Source organism: Nymphalis io, chromosome 14 (genome assembly GCF_905147045.1).
Source record: "Nymphalis io chromosome 14, ilAglIoxx1.1, whole genome shotgun sequence".
Classification (NCBI taxonomy): domain Eukaryota; kingdom Metazoa; phylum Arthropoda; class Insecta; order Lepidoptera; family Nymphalidae; genus Nymphalis; species Nymphalis io.
The window spans coordinates 11,518,427-11,536,910 of record NC_065901.1 but is presented as its reverse complement, the minus strand read 5'-3'; the positions used below and the strand labels follow the sequence as shown (position 1 = coordinate 11,536,910).

At 40.8% G+C, this 18,484-nt stretch overlaps 1 protein-coding gene across 1 annotated transcript; it reads right to left on the bottom strand.

The window, feature by feature from the left end:
- Window positions 1–624: 624 nt before the first annotated feature.
- Window positions 625–13,262, bottom strand: LOC126773221 (zinc finger protein 700-like). Its single transcript, XM_050493972.1, has 13 exons — window positions 12,873–13,262; window positions 12,647–12,778; window positions 11,290–11,664; window positions 10,741–10,938; window positions 10,215–10,352; window positions 9,377–9,504; window positions 7,672–7,746; window positions 7,213–7,345; window positions 6,843–6,976; window positions 4,538–4,682; window positions 3,035–3,154; window positions 2,361–2,558; window positions 625–1,834 (listed from the first exon to the last, which is right to left on the bottom strand). Exons 1-13 carry the CDS (start codon window positions 12,978–12,980, stop codon window positions 1,652–1,654), a joined length of 2,067 nt encoding a protein of 688 aa, XP_050349929.1. The 5' UTR covers window positions 12,981–13,262; the 3' UTR covers window positions 625–1,651.
- Window positions 13,263–18,484: the final 5,222 nt, after the last annotated feature.

Sequence of the window (18,484 nt, the reverse complement as noted above, 5' to 3'; positions counted from 1 at the left end):
GATTAGGATGCTGCAAGGATTCAAGGATACCCTGTACATCCAAATCTGTTCAGGCATTTATAAGTTATGGTCGAATAAAGAAACTCACATATATACATGAACACTACGCATCTTTTTGGGCGGCAGTCATACATAATTTATTTCTTTATTTTTTTTCTTGTGTATAAATAATAAAAAATGGAATGATAAGAAAGGAAGTAGGACATTTAATTCAAACGAGAATTTTAAATGTACCTTCCAGTTACGGCAAAAATTAATATAAAAATCCTAAATTGATAATAACAGCAATTAATTAAATACAGTTTTGAATAAGGTGCCCTTAATTAAAAAGCTGAGTTATACGAGATCTGTATTCTGTATTGATTTGCTGATAGTAATGCTGTATTACGAAAAAAAAACAATTAATAAACGGCAAATCAAAAAGGTATTAAATAATTTATTTATCACTAACGGATGAACATTATATGATCACATTTATATATTCAACTAGTTATTATAGCTTAAAATTATTTTATGTAAATATCTTAAAGTATAATACTGGTTTTAAAGGCAAAAATAATACAATTACAAAGTATTATTTTAATTTAAAAAAAAAACATTAAATTAATACACAATTTTCTCATGCAATATATAAATTCTTACTATATCCAGGACCTCGGGATCAGGGATGCTGTCTTGTATCTAGCCACTAGACTGATAGCACTCAGGTCGGGACAGAAGAATCCATTAAAAAGATATTGAATTGTTCCGTCGACAATTCTCAGTAGCTGCCCGGAGTCTGGAAGTGTGTACATTTCCATACCTTTTTTTTTCTCGCTGGAAAAATACGTTTATGTGTTTCCCCCACATGAGGTGGGGGAAATACTTGGGGGATAAATGGGGGGGTATGTGGGACTCGCCGGCGCTGAAGGCGCCGGAATACCCACTAAAAAACCAGCGGTTCCCACTCCGTCTTGTCAGGGGACGTCACGGGATCGCTTGCGCATACTACCGTGACACTTCCATACTTTGGGAAACATGTAATTGGACATCCCTTGTAGTGTAGGACACACCTGACTTCTACTGATACTGTCGGATTATCGTCTTATTGTATCATGAGTGTGAGAGTGCACCTGTGTTTGCGCACACTCTGTACAATATGTGTGCCCAGTTAGCTAATCTCTCTTGAGATGAGCCGCCGTGCCGACATCCGTCAGGACAGCATCATCATCAAAATCTTATTGTTAGAACTTATTAGCTATCTACATTTTGCGTTTTCCTTCATCTTTGTGCATGATTTCTTTATTTGTTATAAAATAAAAGTATATAATTTGTAACATTTCATTTCGGAAAATATAATTATGTACCTATTGACTAGTAATGTACTATTATGTATAATATATTTTAATGTTGTCGTTTTTTTTTATTATTATTTAAGAATCGGAGCAATTTAATCGGAAACCTAAACCGCAGTTCTCGGAAGGTTTATCGAAATCAATTTATTCTCCTAGTAGAAAACTTTTATCTCATTCGTTGAGTTGCTTATGCGTCTCAAATAATCACTTTAATTAAGTTTTTCTATTACACCCAGAGTATTATCTTCGTTCAAAATAGTTCAGTTCGTGAATCCTCAAAAATCCCCCGAGTCCCTTGCGAGCAGGCGAGTGGTGCTCTAGTAGAGGAACTGCGCGGCGGGCTGGTCGCGCGGCTTGTGGCGGCGCTCGAGTCGCGAGCGGCTGACGTAGGGCGACGGCTGCTTGAGGTGCACGGTGCGCACGTGCAGCTTGCGGCTGTTGGACTGCGCGAACGCTTTCCCGCACACTTCGCACGCGTATGGCTTCACCCCCGTGTGGCTCTGCAATAGGGTTGGCAAATTTATAATATTTACATCGGCTTTTCTATTTATTTTAGACACGATTGAAAAAATAAAATTTTGTCTGTCCATAGAGTGGTCGAGCGAGGCAGAAAATGCCATACAAAATTGCGCCGTTGTGGAATGCTAAATTTTGCTGGTGAACTCACACTCATCAGATATTCTACCCCAAAACAGCAGTAATTGGTATTGTTGTGTTCCGGTTTGAAGGGTGAATGAGCCAGTGTAATTACAGGCACAAAGGACATAACATCTAAACTTCCAAGGTTGGTGGCGCATTGGTGATGTAAGCGATGGTTAACATTTCTTACAATGCCAATGTCTATGGGCGGCGTAGGCCAATATACTCGTCCGCCTTCCGAAGCCAAGCCAGCCTTCAAGAGCCAAAGGATCGAGCCGGTCGAAAAAGCTCCTTCAGTATAGAGCTGGCAATTAATAATAAACACCATTATATTGTAGAACATAAAGATAACGGCTCTGGGTCTATAGGCGATCGTAAGCTGCTTACCCTGAAATGCCTGTCCAATGCACCTTTCATCTTGAAAGCCTTCGAACACATGGAGCACGGGTGCGGACGATGCTCCGAATGCGTCTTTTCGTGCATTTGTAAGTTTGTCCGGTTGAAGAATGCCTTTGGGCACTGGGGACACTTAAACGCTCGCTCTTCGAAGTGGGTCCTCTTGTGGTACACAAGGAATGCATTACCCTGGGTACAGAAAAACACAAAACTAAGTTGTAATAGTAAGTAGTATTTTCTTTGATAATACTCAAAAGATTAATATTGCAGTTATCTTTTTAGCACAGAGGGACCTAACAAAAAATTGCGGTCTGCTATTTTAAAAGCTGAATAAAATGAAAACTGTAACTATGTGCATTTAATGTTAATATATAATTTTAAAACCTTATTAAGGAAACAAACTATTTTACTATTTGGTATAAAGTATTTAATATATATTTAATGTGATAAATATTTTTGTATTTGTCTTCCTTTGATTAAATAAATAAATAAATGTTTATTGAGTTATTATTCTTTTAATCTTTGGACTATTCAGCTCGACGCTTTAATCATAAAATCCTATCACAATTTTATTACAAGCGAATTTAAAGAGAAATTCGCTTGTCGATGAGAACAATTTTTGTCTAAAGAACAAAATATATTACAAAATAATTATATTAACTTACCCGAAAGCCTTTTCCGCAGATGTCACAAATGTAATCCTTTTGGACGGGATAGTTCTTGTCGGGATGAACGCGTCGAAAGTGGTTCCAGTACTCGCGCGCGTTCGGGATCTCCTCCGAGCACTGCGACAATAAACAGTTCGACAATCAAATCGGATGTGTCTCATATGATGTCTTCCTGACCGATTTCGTTCACGGCAATCATTTTACAGGGACCGGCCTGCGCCGGAGCTGATATAGCGCACAAGTGTGTGCCAAAGTACATGTTCACTCTCTATTCCCACATTTTAATATATTTTTTTATTTTGATTTCGAGTCGTGTGTGCGGTGCGTGCGGTGTGTCAGCGCCTCCGCGTCCGGGAACGACTCGCCGCGCACGCGGGCCCGGGCTGTGCGCGGCGTGTGTGCCGTGCGTGTGTGCGGTGCGTGTGTGCGGTGCGTGTGTGCCGTGCGTGTGTGCGGTGCGTGTGTGCGGTGCGTGTGTGCGGTGCGTGTGTGCGGTGCGTGCGGTGTGTCAGCGCCTCCGCGTCCGGGAACGACTCGCCGCGCACGCGGGCCCGGGCTGTGCGCGGCGTGTGTGCCGTGCGTGTGTGCGGTGCGTGTGTGCGGTGCGTGCGGTGTGTCAGCACCTCCGCGTCCGGGAACGACTCGCCGCGCACGCGGGCCCGGGCTGTGCGCGGCGTGTGTGCCGTGCGTGTGTGCGGTGCGTGTGTGCGGTGCGTGTGTGCCGTGCGTGTGTGCGGTGCGTGTGTGCGGTGCGTGTGTGCCGTGCGTGTGTGCGGTGCGTGTGTGCGGTGCGTGTGTGCGGTGCGTGTGTGCGGTGCGTGCGGTGTGTCAGCGCCTCCGCGTCCGGGAACGACTCGCCGCGCACGCGGGCCCGGGCTGTGCGCGGCGTGTGTGCCGTGCGTGTGTGCGGTGCGTGTGTGCGGTGCGTGCGGTGTGTCAGCACCTCCGCGTCCGGGAACGACTCGCCGCGCACGCGGGCCCGGGCTGTGCGCGGCGTGTGTGCCGTGCGTGTGTGCGGTGCGTGTGTGCGGTGCGTGTGTGCCGTGCGTGTGTGCGGTGCGTGTGTGTGGTGCGTGTGTGCGGTGCGTGCGGTGTGTCAGCGCCTCCGCGTCCGGGAACGACTCGCCGCGCACGCGGGCCCGGGCTGTGCGCGGCGTGTGTGCCGTGCGTGTGTGCGGTGCGTGTGTGCGGTGCGTGCGGTGTGTCAGCGCCTCCGCGTCCGGGAACGACTCGCCGCGCACGCGGGCCCGGGCTGTGCGCGGCGTGTGTGCCGTGCGTGTGTGCGGTGCGTGTGTGCCGTGCGTGTGTGCGGTGCGTGTGTGCCGTGCGTGTGTGCGGTGCGTGTGTGCCGTGCGTGTGTGCGGTGCGTGTGTGCCATGCGTGTGTGCGGTGCGTGTGTGCCGTGCGTGTGTGCCGTGCGTGTGTGCGGTGCGTGTGTGCCGTGCGTGTGTGCGGTGCGTGTGTGCCGTGCGTGTGTGCGGTGCGTGTGTGTGTACGCACGTGGTCGCAGCGCGCCGGCCAGTGCGCGCGCGCGGGCCGGCCCTTGCCGTAGTTGCGCGGGCGCGCTCGCGCGTGCTGCCGCCGGTGGTGCACGCGCAGCGCCTCCGCGTCCGGGAACGACTCGCCGCACACGCGACAGCCCGAGCTGCAACCGATACACCACTACCATGAATTACGCAGGACACTCGGCCGTTACTCTTTTATAACGACTGACATTTCATTTTTTCAACATATATTATTACATATTTTGAATCTAGATATAACATGATGGGACTCGTGGACATATTTTTCTGTTTCTGAAATTCTACTTAAATTTTTTTTTATTGTAAGCACCTTTGATATGCAAAAAAATAGACAAACGTTGTCATTTAATTTGCCTTGTGCAATTGGCGCCATACCGCCATCTTAAACTTTGAGTTGTCTAACTGTTGTTGTTAACTTTATAGGCTTAGTATCTTCGACCAACAACACCACTAGATGACCGGTTAGATTAGAGTCTCAAAAAAGGCCAACCCCTCACTTGAAAGTGAGGTCTTATTTGTTTGTGGTTTTCACTTTCGATTGCGCCAACGTGCCAACGTGCTAACGTGCCACAATGCCTCAGTGTATGTTCAAAAACTGTACAGATAAATGTATCGGGACAGAATATCATACTTTCGGTAACTAAATGCTGTTTTAATATAAATGTGCCGTATGCACATAGGCATTAACATTTTGAATTTTAACATATCTGTTTGATTAATCTTTGTTGTAAATTATAGACTTATTAATATAATTATAACCAAAAAGACTCAACTACAACAATCTTTATTCGTGAAAGCTAAACATATTATAAATTAATATTAGTCGGTAGTGAGTGTATCGCTGTACTGCGGAATAAATGGTCGTCAATCAACTAGTTATTTATTATTCCCCATTCCGTGCGATAATTGGTGACACCGACGTGATAATAAAATACCCAACTATTTTAATGAAACGACAATTATTTACTTTTTACCCAACCCACGCGCCAATATTCGCCAATGTTTGGCCAACAATTTTTTGCTTTAGAACAGTGAATCTATGGAGTAGTTTAATACTTTATATATTTTTTATTTATACGATTTTTTTGACTGCACAATTGGTCTGTGTAACTGACTGCAATGCCGAGTATGGTGAGTTCGATTCCCGCGGAAGGCAAATGTTTGTGTGATGAACATTTGTATTTGCCTTAAGTCTAGGTGTTTTCCATTTATTTACAAAAAAAATATATATGTTCGGTTTCAATCAAAGTGCAGACATGTGCGGGTTATAATAAAGGTTATATCAAAGGGATAAGTAGGCGAATGAGCATATGGGCCACCCGAGGATAAGTGGTCACCAACGCCCATAGACATTGGCATTGTAAGAAATGTTAACCATCTTTTTTTTTAGAATAGGTAGGCAGATTTGAAATTTTTCAATAGCGTGTACTCATCAGAAGCCGAGATGGCCTAGTGGTTAGAACGCGCGAATCTTAACCGATGATCGTGGATTCAAACCCGGGCAAGCACCGCTGAATTTTCACGTGCTTAGTTTGTGTTTATAATTCATCTCGTGCTTGACTGTGAAGGAAAACATCGTGAGGAAACCTGCATGTGTCTGATTTCATTGAAATTCTGCCACATGTGTATTCTACCAACCCGCATTTGAGCAGCGTGGTGGAATAAGCTCCAAACCGTCTCCTCAAAAGGGAGAGGAGGCCTTAGCCCAGCAGTAGGACATTAACAGGCTGTTACTTAATAGGTGTACTCATCACTGGATCTATCTCAATTTGTAATTAAATAAACCGAGTTGATACTTGATAAAAAAATAAAAGTCGTATTTTTGTTTACAATAAAACGACGTTAGTGATTTTTTTTATGTTTATTAATTATTTCTAATGCAAGTCGGGCAAAGACCACTACCTCATTCAACCGCCGTTAATGTGACGTCATCACACATTTTTTAGACTTTTTTATATTTTCTCCCTTTTGACGTTTTAAAATTATTTTACAAATATTAATCCAAGCTCAGTATAGGATAATAAAAAAACGGTATTTTTTATCTTAGGAGTTGAGTATATGACTCATATCGTGTTAAGCGATGAAAAAAAACTTCGCGAGGCAACCCGAGTATGGCTGACTCTCATTCATATATAAGCTCCAAATCTCCATAACCAAAAAGGAGACTTATGTCCAGCAACAACAGTACATTTTCTAGTTGCCCGGGTTCGATTCCTCAGTTTGACCTCCTCCCCCCTCCAATACTAAGCAGCGCAAGTTTTAAATGTAAACGCTCAACTCACTTGAAGTCAGTGCTCTGCGTGTGCTTGACCGACGTGACCATATGTCGCTTGTACGCCTCCATCGACACGAACTTCACGTCGCACTGCGGGCAGTACGGCATGTCGTCCTTTTCATCCTTCGTTTTTTCTTTTTCCTGATATTTTTTTTATATCACTTAAATATATATATATATTTGACGAGCCGGTTGGCGTGGTTGGTAGATACTTGCCTTTCATGCCGAAGGTTGTGGGTTCGATTCCCACCCAGGACAGACATTTGTGTGCATGAACATGTTTGTTTGTCCTGAGTCTGGGTATATTATAATTGTTTTTTTTTTTTTGTAAAAACCTCAGTAGCTGCTTATGGTCTGATAGTGGAAAGTGTACTCACGACAGTGGCCTTGTGCATCATGGTCTTGTGCATGGCGAGGCCCAGCTTGCTGACGAAGGAGTACCCGCACACCCCGCAGATGAACTCCGACGGGTGCTTCATGCGCACGTGCGACAAGTACGACGTCCATTTACTGCGGGCCGCAATCAATCACAATACAATTTAACAGTAAGAAGTTCGAATTTTATATGTTTTGAAAAATTATTTCGAAATTTTAAGTTTAAAAAACCAATAGTTATTTATCAACATACTGCCTTACTTATAAACGTTGTTGGTGTTAATTATTCAAACAATGCTGTGTCTTCGTCTTTCGAATGTCAAATCATTAAGGATAGAAAGAGCTAAATAAATGATTAACTATACAACCGCAAAGCAACTTAGCACTCTGATCACTTGTTGCTGATACGAACGGATATTATTATATAAAATAATACGCAAAAAAATATATCATATACTCACGTCAATACTTCATCGCAGTGTTGGCATTTGTACGTGACACCTTTATGCCACATCTGATGTTGTCTTGCTTGAGTCCTATATGAGGAAAGGAGAAAAAGAAACGTTCTTACTCATGTAACTGATACTATTGTTAGTATAAATTCTGACTACCTCGTTGGTCTAGTGGCTAGATATAAGGCCGCTGACCCGGAGGTCCTGGGTTTAATTCCCAGGTCGGGCCAATAAAAAGTTATTAGTAGGCTCAGTAGCAGCCTCTGGAAGTTGGAAGTGTGTACACTCCCGTGCCTCGGAAAGCACGTAAAGCCGTTGATCCTGCGCCTGAACTCTTTCCGGTCCCATCGGTTTATAAAAGTTACGGAATAGAGTCCATCTGTTTGCGCACACACTTGTGCACTATAATATCTCCTACGCAGTTGGCTAAACTCTCTTGAGATTGCCCGCCGTGGCCGAAATCGGTCTGAATGACCTTAAATATCCTAAGATTGCATATTTTGTAAATGAAAATATGTTCGAAGATGCCATTTTGAATTTGGAATATTATATGATGTATTTATAGAACAATTTTTAGAACATATATAACATTATAGAACTGCCTCATTGGTCAAGTAGCTGGCCTATAAATCTGGAGAGCCAGCAAAGTTACTGCTTTTTTCTGTTCGATTTGATATTAAGTCGAGCAAACCGTAAGCCCAGCAGCTTTTCCCTTTACATCAAACTAATTCTTTTTTTTTTTTATAGAATAGGACGGCGGACGAGCATATGGGCCACCTGATGGTAAGTGGTCACCAACGCCCTTAGACATTGGCATTGTAAGAAATGTCAACCACCGCTTACATATCCAATGCGCCACCAACCTTGGGAACTAAGATTTTATGTCCCTTGTGCCTGTAATTACACTGGCTCACTCACCCTTCAAACCGGAACACAACAATATCAAGTATTGCTGTTTTGCGGTAGAATATCTGATGAGTGGGTGGTACCTACCCAGACGAGCTTGCACAAAGCCCTACCACCAGTAAAATTTCGATCAACGTTGAAAAAAAACTATAAACATCCCTCTGTATTTTTTTCCACTGTGTTGTCACTATACGTCTTTTGTCTTTATTATTTAACTATTCCCTTTTTACTTGTTAATTGTTACAATTATCCGGCAAAAACCTTATTCTCACGTAGCCTTGTGGCATACTCAATATAGCATATGACAGTACAGATCAAAGATAATAAGATGAAACCATAGACAATTTAGTAATTTTTAATGATTTAATATATTCCTGAAACTTTATAAAAAACATATAAATATATTATGTATATACTATCATAAATACTAAGATGACTTCTACTATCTTTAACAGGTAACTAACAATATGTAAACAAACAGCCGAGATGGCCCGGTGGTAAGAACGCGTGAATCTTAACCGATGATCGTGGGTTCAAACCCGGGCAAGCATCTCTGAATTTTCATGTACTTAATTTGTGATTATAATTCATCTCGTGCTTTACGGTGAAGGAAAACATCGTGAGGAAACCTGCACGTGTCTAATTTCACTGAAATTCTGCCACATGTGAATTCTACCAACCCGCATTGGAGCAGCGTGGTGGAATAAGCTCCAAACCTTCTCCTCAAAAAGAGGAGAGGAGGCCTTAGCCCAGCAGTGGGACATTCACAGGCTGTTACGGTTACGGATGTAAACAAAAAATTCCTTACCCAGATTTAGAGACGTACGTACAAGACTTGCATGCATATTTCTTCTCGTGATTCGAACTGTGCTTCTGGAGTATTCGCTTCGTTTTGAATCTGAACTTGCAGATCTGGCACTCCAAGTCGCCTGCACTCTGGAATTAATATCGTTCATTCAATTAAGCCGAGAGCCGAGATTGCAGATTCAGACATGACTGAACTCATGTGTTTAATTTGCTCATTTAGTTCATCTAATGCTCGAAGGTGATGGGAAAAATCGTAAGGTGACCTGTGTCCAATAAGAAAACTGCCACATGTATGTATATCCACCAACCTGTATAGGAACAGAGTATTTGGATAAGCTCCAAGCTTTTCCCTTAAATGGAGGAGAAAGGCGTAAGCTTACAGTGCACCGTTTACTTTAAAATTAACTTACAAGTAATTTTTTGTAAGGAAAACAATGAGATCTACGATCCTTCCAGTGGTTATTCTTGATTTGAACAAACTGATTTTACTGGTGGTAGAGCTTTTTGCAAGCTCGTCTGGGTAGGTACCACCCACTCATCAGATATTCTACCGCAAAACAGCAGTACTTGGTATTGTTGTGTTCCGGTTTGAAGGGTGAGTGAGCCAGTGTAATTACAGGCACAAGGGACATAACATCTTAGTTCCCAAGGTTGGTGGCGCATTGGTGATGTAAGCGATGGTAAACATTTGTTACAATGCCAATGTCTAAGGGCGTTGGTGACCACTTACCATCAGCTGGCCCATATGCTCGTCCGCCTTCCTATTGTATTAAAAAAAAACTGATAAGCAGACTTTTTATGTACACCTAAGAGTAGTCGAAATAATGTCGGATCGGTACCGGCTCATGTTTGCTGACGTGGTGCTTCCACGCCTGCGCGTCGATGAAACCCTTGAAGCACAACTTGCACTGGAATATCGCGTTCAGATAATTCGAAGAGCTCTGACGCTGTTTGATCTCCTCCTTCTGTTGTTCTACCTGTAGATTGACGGATGTAAATGGTTAGTTAGGTTATATTATATTTTATATACGTGTTCACGAACCCGCCTAGCGGTGTAAAATTGCGGGTTCGATCCTGACCCCTTGGACTATTGTCGTCACCACTCCTAAAGCAAGCTTTACAATTAACCGGAGGAGTAAATAAGAATTCCTTGAAAAATAGGCATGGCTTATAATATTTAAAAAAAAAATGGCACAACCAACAAGAGCCCAGGAACCGTACAACTGCCACATGAAGAAGACATAAACAAAATGATAACACAAGCAATCAAGTGCAAAACACTTAAGCTCTAGATAAACCATCTTCTTATGGGCTCACAAATTAAATATGATAAAAATTAAATAGGTATATAACCTAAATGATTACCGTTAATGTAATAATATCACAATAGTTCTCCAGATCAAAGTCCTCTTCAACAACACCTCCAGTGTTGTTGGTGCGGCGTTGCTTGGTTGCTGTTGTTCTTATTTTGAAAGTTTTTTGTTCGGTCTTCCTGGGTCTCCCACGCTTTGGTTTGACTTCAATCATAACACTATCTTGAGATACTTTACTAGGGTTGGTTGTCTGCAAGGTTAAAAATAATTTTAATTGTACATGATAAATACATAAAATACGGGTTTTTTATAGGTTTGTTATCATAAGTAGCCATAGCTTTGCAATTTTTTTCTAAAATAAGATTCAAAAGTGCCTTCAGGGTTCTTGCTTAACAATATATGTATGTAATTATTTATATCATATTTTATAAATAAATATAACACTACAATTAGAAAAACAATCTAACATTAACATTTTAAGAAATTAAATTATCTATGGCTCAATATATAGCTAAATTCAACTATTCATCATTTGATTGCACAAGCGGGTGCTGCAGTGCACTCAAATAATTACTGCAGCGATCGGTCATTTATCACTTACTTCTGACTCTGATTTTTCTGACACATTGTCCGTATCAATTTTAATTGCTTTTTCTATGTCATGTTTTTTTCTTCTTTTCATTTCTTTTTTTTTCTCTTTATGCAAAGACAGTGGTTCATCATCATCACTTGATAATCCTTTATCAACACTTGATAGTAAAGATAGATCATCACAGCTGTTTTCCCTCTTAATGTTATCTTTGTCATCAAAATAATCTCCATCATCAACCACTTCAAATGGTTCAGTTTTAATTTCATTATTTATAACTATATCTTGATCAGATGTTATATTCATGCACTTTACTTGGCTAAATGCTAAATTTGAAGACAAACGGAATACATCTTTGTCTATGTTCTTTATAACAACACTAGTAATCTGTAATTAATTGATAACAGCGTTATTTCATGCTTTGTAGACAAATTAAAGATGACCATTGATAATGTAAGTAAGAGTTAATTGGCGATAAAACTCTTTAGACAACAATGGATAATTCTCTACAAATGAACTCCAAGAAGTATTTTCATTGCAAGTGACTTGTAAACATGTGTGACCTGGTACAACTTAATATATTATTGTACATATGTATATTCATATATATAACGAGTTAAAATCATCTAATAGTATATTTAACTAATTACTTAATTTTAATTGAACTATCAACATGCCACTGGTAAATAAGCTTGAAAACAGAAATGTAATATATAAGATAATGGTGGTAGGGCCTTGTGTAAGCTCGTCTAGGTAGGTACCACCTACTCATCAGATATTCTACCACAAAACAGCAGTACTTGGTGTTGTTGTGTTCCGGTTTAAAGGGTGAGTGAGTCAGTGTAATTACAGGCACAAGGGACATAACATCTTAGTTCCCAAGGTTGGTGGCATTGGTGACCATTTACCATCAGGTGGCATATATGCTCGTCTGCCTTCCTATTCTATAAAAAAAACATATATTGCTTTATTTATAAATGTTGTTTAGTAGGTGGTTACTTAAACAATAATTTGTCTTCTTCTTTTAAATGTCAAATCAATAATTACTGAAAGAGCGAAAGTAACTTAACAGCCACTAGGCAAAATTTATAAGCTAGGCCCATATATTGTCAATGTACAATAAAATAGTAGATATTTTTTTAACATTTAAATGATAACTACACATGAGATGGTTACTTGTCTTATAAACATGAAATTAAAGACTTACAGAAATATACAGATTTTTTTTTTATAATTTAATACAGTAAGACAAACTGGACCACAGTAATACAAATTATCAAGCCTGGCAGGACCTAGAATTAACAATTACTACCACTGTAACTTACCTTATATTAGTCATTAATAATAGTACAACCTAGTCACACCTTACCTTTTCACATGAGTGCAATAAGCCTATTAATGTCGCTTGCCCTCGCAAACATCTCTCCCGAAATAAATAAAACTTTTTTAATTGTGCAGTACATTCATAGCATATATATTTTGGCAGATCTACAATTTCAGTCTGAAATTAAAATTTACGATAAAATTATCATAATCATAAATACTTTAATACAACATTATTATTTATTAAAATTAAATCTGAAATTAATACTTACATTACTACCTACTAAAACTTCGTAATAAGTTTCCAATGAGTAGGATTGTAAATTATACATTTTTACATCCATTAAAAGACATATTCTGCATACTTTTATATCCTCCATTATTAATTTACAATTATTAATTAGGTAATCACTTATAAATGAAATTCAAATAAGTTACAAATTCGCGGTATCAAACACGAACACTGTATGATAGAGTTAGAAAACATTAGAACTTCTAAGCTATAATATTTCTTTAAAACATAACATATATACCACACATTGTTTGACATTTAATAAATTTAAAACGATAATGTAAATATTTAAAAATACATTTAATGTCCAAAACTTAAGTTAAACTATCTTTCATTTTTATTTTAGTAATAAATGCAACAAGAATGTCTAGTTTTACAAAAGACGCCATCAAGCTGCCATTTTAGTGTTGACAAATGTTGACATTAGCAAATAGCGATAGCAACATTTCATTAGACTAAACAATAATATAAGTATCGTTTGTTTTGTTAAATCGATTTATTTTCCGTAACATACTTATACGTCTATATTAATTCGTGAAGAAGTAACGTTATAGCTCTTTCAATAATTCAAAAACATGTGCGTACGGAAGATGGTAAGACTAAAAGAATAAACATAGTTAAAATTTGTATGGAAAGAAAGTGCGGAAGCTAAAATTTGTTTTCAGTGAGTAAGTTAAGACTCGAAAATATTATATTAAATAAAAAAACATTAATTGATTATGCGAATCATTCGCCAATGTCAATCATGACGTGTTTTATTATTGTGTACCTAACCATTGGTTATTATGTATTCTGTGGTCAAATAAATAGTCTGCGATTATCTGTCAGCTTATAGAAGTATAAAACTATAAACAATGAGTAGGTAGGTATGGAACATAAACAAAGAATCTTAGTTTCTTTCTTAGTTATTAGAATCTTAATTTACGTTATATAATCAGGAATGTTGAAGTATTAAATAACAAATATCATTTACGTAAACCAAAGTTTAACCAAAATGAATCAAATCAGGGTTTCATGTATTACTAGAATTGAGCTACTTTAACTAGAGGGTTTAACATTTATGCTTTTATTGATTGGTATTTAAATATAACTCCGTTAAAGGCGAATGTAATTCAACCTGTAACCCCAGCAGCTCCATTTAATTTTCATATATTTTGAGGGACACTTTTTATTCGCAAAAATGTCAATTTGACCCAACTGGTTGATTAGCCCACCAGGATCCCAGACATTGATGGGCAAGCACCTTCTCTACTGGACCTTCTGCTGACTTCTCACCCGGTGGAATATCAGGTTGTAGTTCAGGCTCCTCTTGGCTCTTCGGATCGCAGCCTTATATCTACCAGAGTGCCACAGGCCAAGCTGCCGCCACTAGCGGTATGCAAACGTCGCGTTTGGCACTATAAGTCGGCGGATTGGGACGGTATGCGCGATTACTATGCGTCGGTCCCTTGGAAGGAACGTTGCTTCAGTGGGAATGACCCGACAGCTGGTGCCGCTGCTGTTGCTGACGAGATCATGTTGGGAATGGAATATTACATTCCTAGCTCAGATCTCGTCAGTAGGAGTACGCGTAACCGTTGGTTCACTCGTGAATGTGCCGATGCTGTATCATCTAAGCAGGCGGCATATCGCAAGTGGATCAACGGCTGCATTAGCGGGGCATCTAACTTTGACTCACTGAAAGCAAACTATAATAAAAATTCCAAGTCCTGTAGAAAGGCATACACGAGAGCGGATGCACAGCGCATTGAACAGATTGGTCATGACCTTGTTTCGCATCCTAGGGGCTTCCGTAGCTTCTGGCGTCTGACCAAGTCTGTGCAAAACAATTTCTGCCAACCTTCGCTGCCACCGCTCAGAAATCCGGACGGATCGCTAGCTCACAGTCCGCAAGAGCAAGCTGATCTCCTGGCTAAACTCTTTGCCGACAGTTCCGTCATCGATGATTGTAGTGCGCTGCCACCTACAATACCTTCATGTGGCCATACGATGCCTGACATTAAAATCAGGCAACATGATGTGCGTGCGGAGCTGCAATCACTTGATGTACGGAAAGCCAGCGGTCCCGATGGAATACCAGCCATAGTGCTGAAGAAGTGCGCAGCGGAGCTGTCTCCTGTGTTAACGCGCCTGTTCCAACTTTCTCTCTCTTCGGGATGTGTGCCGGAGGCTTGGAGAAGAGCTAATGTGCAAGCGGTTCCCAAAAAAGGGGATCGGTCTGACCCGGCAAATTATCGGCCAATAGCTATCACCTCAGTACTTTGTAAGGTGATGGAACGGATTTTAAACAACCAACTGTCCAATCCATTACCTAGAAGATCACTGTTTAATTAATGATCGTACGGGTACGACCAAAACGGTCCACAGGTGATCTTCTAGCATACGTAACACACCTCTGGGGTGAAGCTATCGACAAGCATGGACAATCGTTGGCTGTCAGCCTCGATATCTCCAAGGCTTTCGACGAGCTTTCGAGGGTCTGGCACAGAAGTCTTCTCTCCAAGCTGCCGGCATATGGTCTGCCTGCTCAGCTATGCACCTGGATTGCCAGCTTCCTACACAAGCGTAGCCTTCGTGTTTTAGTTGATGGTTGCGCTTCACAATTCTATGTAGTGAATGCTGGGGTCCCCCAGGGATCTGTGCTATCTCCCACACTCTTTCTTTTGCATATCAATGATATGCTTTCTCTTGGGAACATACATTGCTATGCAGACGATAATACAGTGCATGGTGGATACCACGGACGCGCAGTGGCTGGGCGAGCGGAAATTGAGGAGAGGCGGAAGGATCTTGTCATTGAACTCGATAGGACGTAAGAGCTCATCGCCAAATGGGGCTCTGATAATCTTGTTGAGTTTAATGCCAAGAAAACACAGGTATGCGCTCTCACGGCGAAAAAGTCAACATTTTCCCCTCTTCCCTCCCTCTGTGGTACTCCGCTGGTGATGCCAAGCAAAATCGCCATGCTGGGGATTGACGTTCGCTGCGACCTTAGTCCAAGGGGTTACATCGAGGCTGTTATAAAAACAGCTTCACGGAAACTCGGAGTTCTGAACAAGGTGCGGCGCTTTTTCACGCCACAAGAACTGTGCCTGCTGTACAAAACACAGGTACGGTCTTGCGTGGAATATTACTCGCACCTTTGGGATGGCTCCGCTAAGTACCTACTTGAGGCCTTGGACCGGTTGCAGCGACGTGCCGTACGCATTATTGGCGACGTAAAGGTCACAAACACCCTTGAACCTTTACAATTGCGTCGTGAGATAGCAGCACTGAGCGCTTTCTATCGACTGTATCACGGCGAGTGCTCTGAGGAATTATTCTCTCTAATTCCTGCTTCCCCCTTCCTTCTTAAATCCACACGAGCTGGTTCTCGATGTCACCGCCTAACAGTGACATCAATTCCATCGCGAACAAAGAAATTTGGCAACTCCTTTCTTTGTCGCACTTCCAAAAAATGGAATTCCTTACCAGCTCACGTGTTCCCCTTCTCTTACAACCCGGGTTCCTTCAAACGAGGAGTGAAGAGGCATCTTGCGGGCCGGCAAGGCGAAGGCGGCTAGTGCAGAACGTTTTTTCCGTCTGTACTGGCCGTCGTCGCGTTTGGACTCTACTACCACTTACTTTCAGGTGGAGTAGAGTCATTTGCCCTCCCGGCGAATATAAAAAAAAAAGTCTCATTTCTATTAAATATTCATTAAGTGTTAAATGTTAATGTCCTTTTCTGTACCCCCTTGAGTAGTTAAGACGTGAAAGCATAACAACCGAATAAATAAACAAAAATCTCACTTTTGCATAATAGTACAGTAATTTGGTAGTTTTACCTGGAAAGTGTACCGGGTGTTTTGAATATTGATATTTTCATAGATTTTGGTGTGCGCTTTCCGAATTTCAACTACCACCTCGTATCTTTGCCACTGGCGCCGCCATGTTGGAAAAATGGCGCCTTACAGCAGTTTTTCAGTTCAAAACTTTCCAGGTAACCCCTTTTTTCGGACCAAATGACTGTACTATTATAATATTAGTACTCTTTACTGGTATCTTTTCTAGCGCTTGGCGCACTGCCTATATAATTCCTATCCCGAAAACTTCCAATCCTTCCACCAATTCGTTTCTTATCCAAAGTCCTTGAACGTGTTGTCTATTCTCAACTTAATCTATATCTAAACAGTATTAATTTCCTTACCCCACTTCTGTCAGGTTTTCGCAATGGACATAGCACAATCACTGCGCTTGTCAAAATTTGCGATTACATTCGATTTGCTATAGACAATAATAAGCTCATTTCAATCATTGTTCTTCTTGACTTTTGTAACGCGTTTAATAATGTCGACCATAATTTACTTTTAGCAATGTTGCGTGCGCTTATTTTATCACCTGCTACCGTGGTCTGGTTTCGTTCATACCTATGTGATAGGCAACAGTACGTAAGTTTTGACAATATGTTATCTTCTTCTTGTTTTCTTCAATCTGGGGTACCGCAAGGTAGCGTTCTGTCACCGTTGCTATTTTCTATTTTTATTAATTCTGTCTCATCACTTCTTTCCTGTTATTATCATCTTTATGCCGATGATCTACAGTTAAACATAACTACACCAATTAACAACCTCACTAATGCTATCCAAACATTAAATTCCGAAGTCGAAAAAATTGCAGTATGGTATCGTTTAAATGGACTTTTAATAAATTCGAGCAAATCGCAGGCGACTATTATTGGCAGCTCCCAGCAATGGCACAAAATTAATCAGTCCCGAATCCCTCCCATCCTTCTTAATGGCACTGTGCTTCCACTACTCCCAACGATTAAAAATTTGAGGCTAATAATAGATGTCGCTGTCTTGGTTTCCTCAAGGAGCAGAGGTGAGTCGAAAAATTTTCGCCTCCATTGGCTCTCTCAAGCGCTGGAAAAAGTTTTTGCCGTATAAAACCAATCTCGCCTTAGCCAACTCTTTGCTATAACCCCTATTGGACCGACTCGGTCTATTTAGGTATTTCTGAGGAACTGCTAAATAAACTAGAGCGCTTACAGAACATGTGTATTCGCTTAATATTTGGATTACGTAAATATGATCATATTACCCAGCATCGTAAAACACTAAAGTGACTGCCAATACGGTTGCGTCGAAATATGCATGTCCTTTCTTTGCTTTATACCATACTCTACCATCCTCAAACTCCAACCTACCTAAAGCAGCGGTTTACCTTCCTTGGCTCTCATACACCAATCAATTTGCGCTCTGAGCAAGACAGTAAATTACTGATCCCTCTGAGTTGTACTAAAATATACAGCAATTCCTTTACGGTGAAAGCAGTCAAACTATGGAATTCCCTGCCTCGAGAAATTCGTCAAGCTGAACCCGTACATATTTTTAAGAGTTTGCATAATTGTTATCTCTCAATATAACTTTAGCTTTTATATATATATATATGAGTATGTATGTTAGTATATTACATATTTATATTAAATTCATAAGCTTTCAATAAATTTTAAGTATAAGTTGTTCGCACACTACGCCCGATTAATGATCCTGGCAAAAAAAAACATAAATATTTCTCTTTACAGAGGTTGCCTGGAAGAGATCACTGTAAGTG

What these genes read in the sequence shown, in the direction of transcription:
- LOC126773221 (XM_050493972.1), bottom strand. Translation starts at nt 12,980, where the DNA reads ATGGAGGATATAAAAGTATGCAGAATATGTCTTTTAATGGATGTAAAA. An exon ending in ACGCAGAGCACTGACTTCAA is followed by an intron (nt 4,683 to 6,842) that starts GTGAGTTGAGCG and finishes TATCGGTTGCAG; the next exon opens with CTCGGGCTGTCGCGTGTGCG. An exon ending in TCTGCGGAAAAGGCTTTCGG is followed by an intron (nt 2,559 to 3,034) that starts GTAAGTTAATAT and finishes TTCTGTACCCAG; the next exon opens with GGTAATGCATTCCTTGTGTA.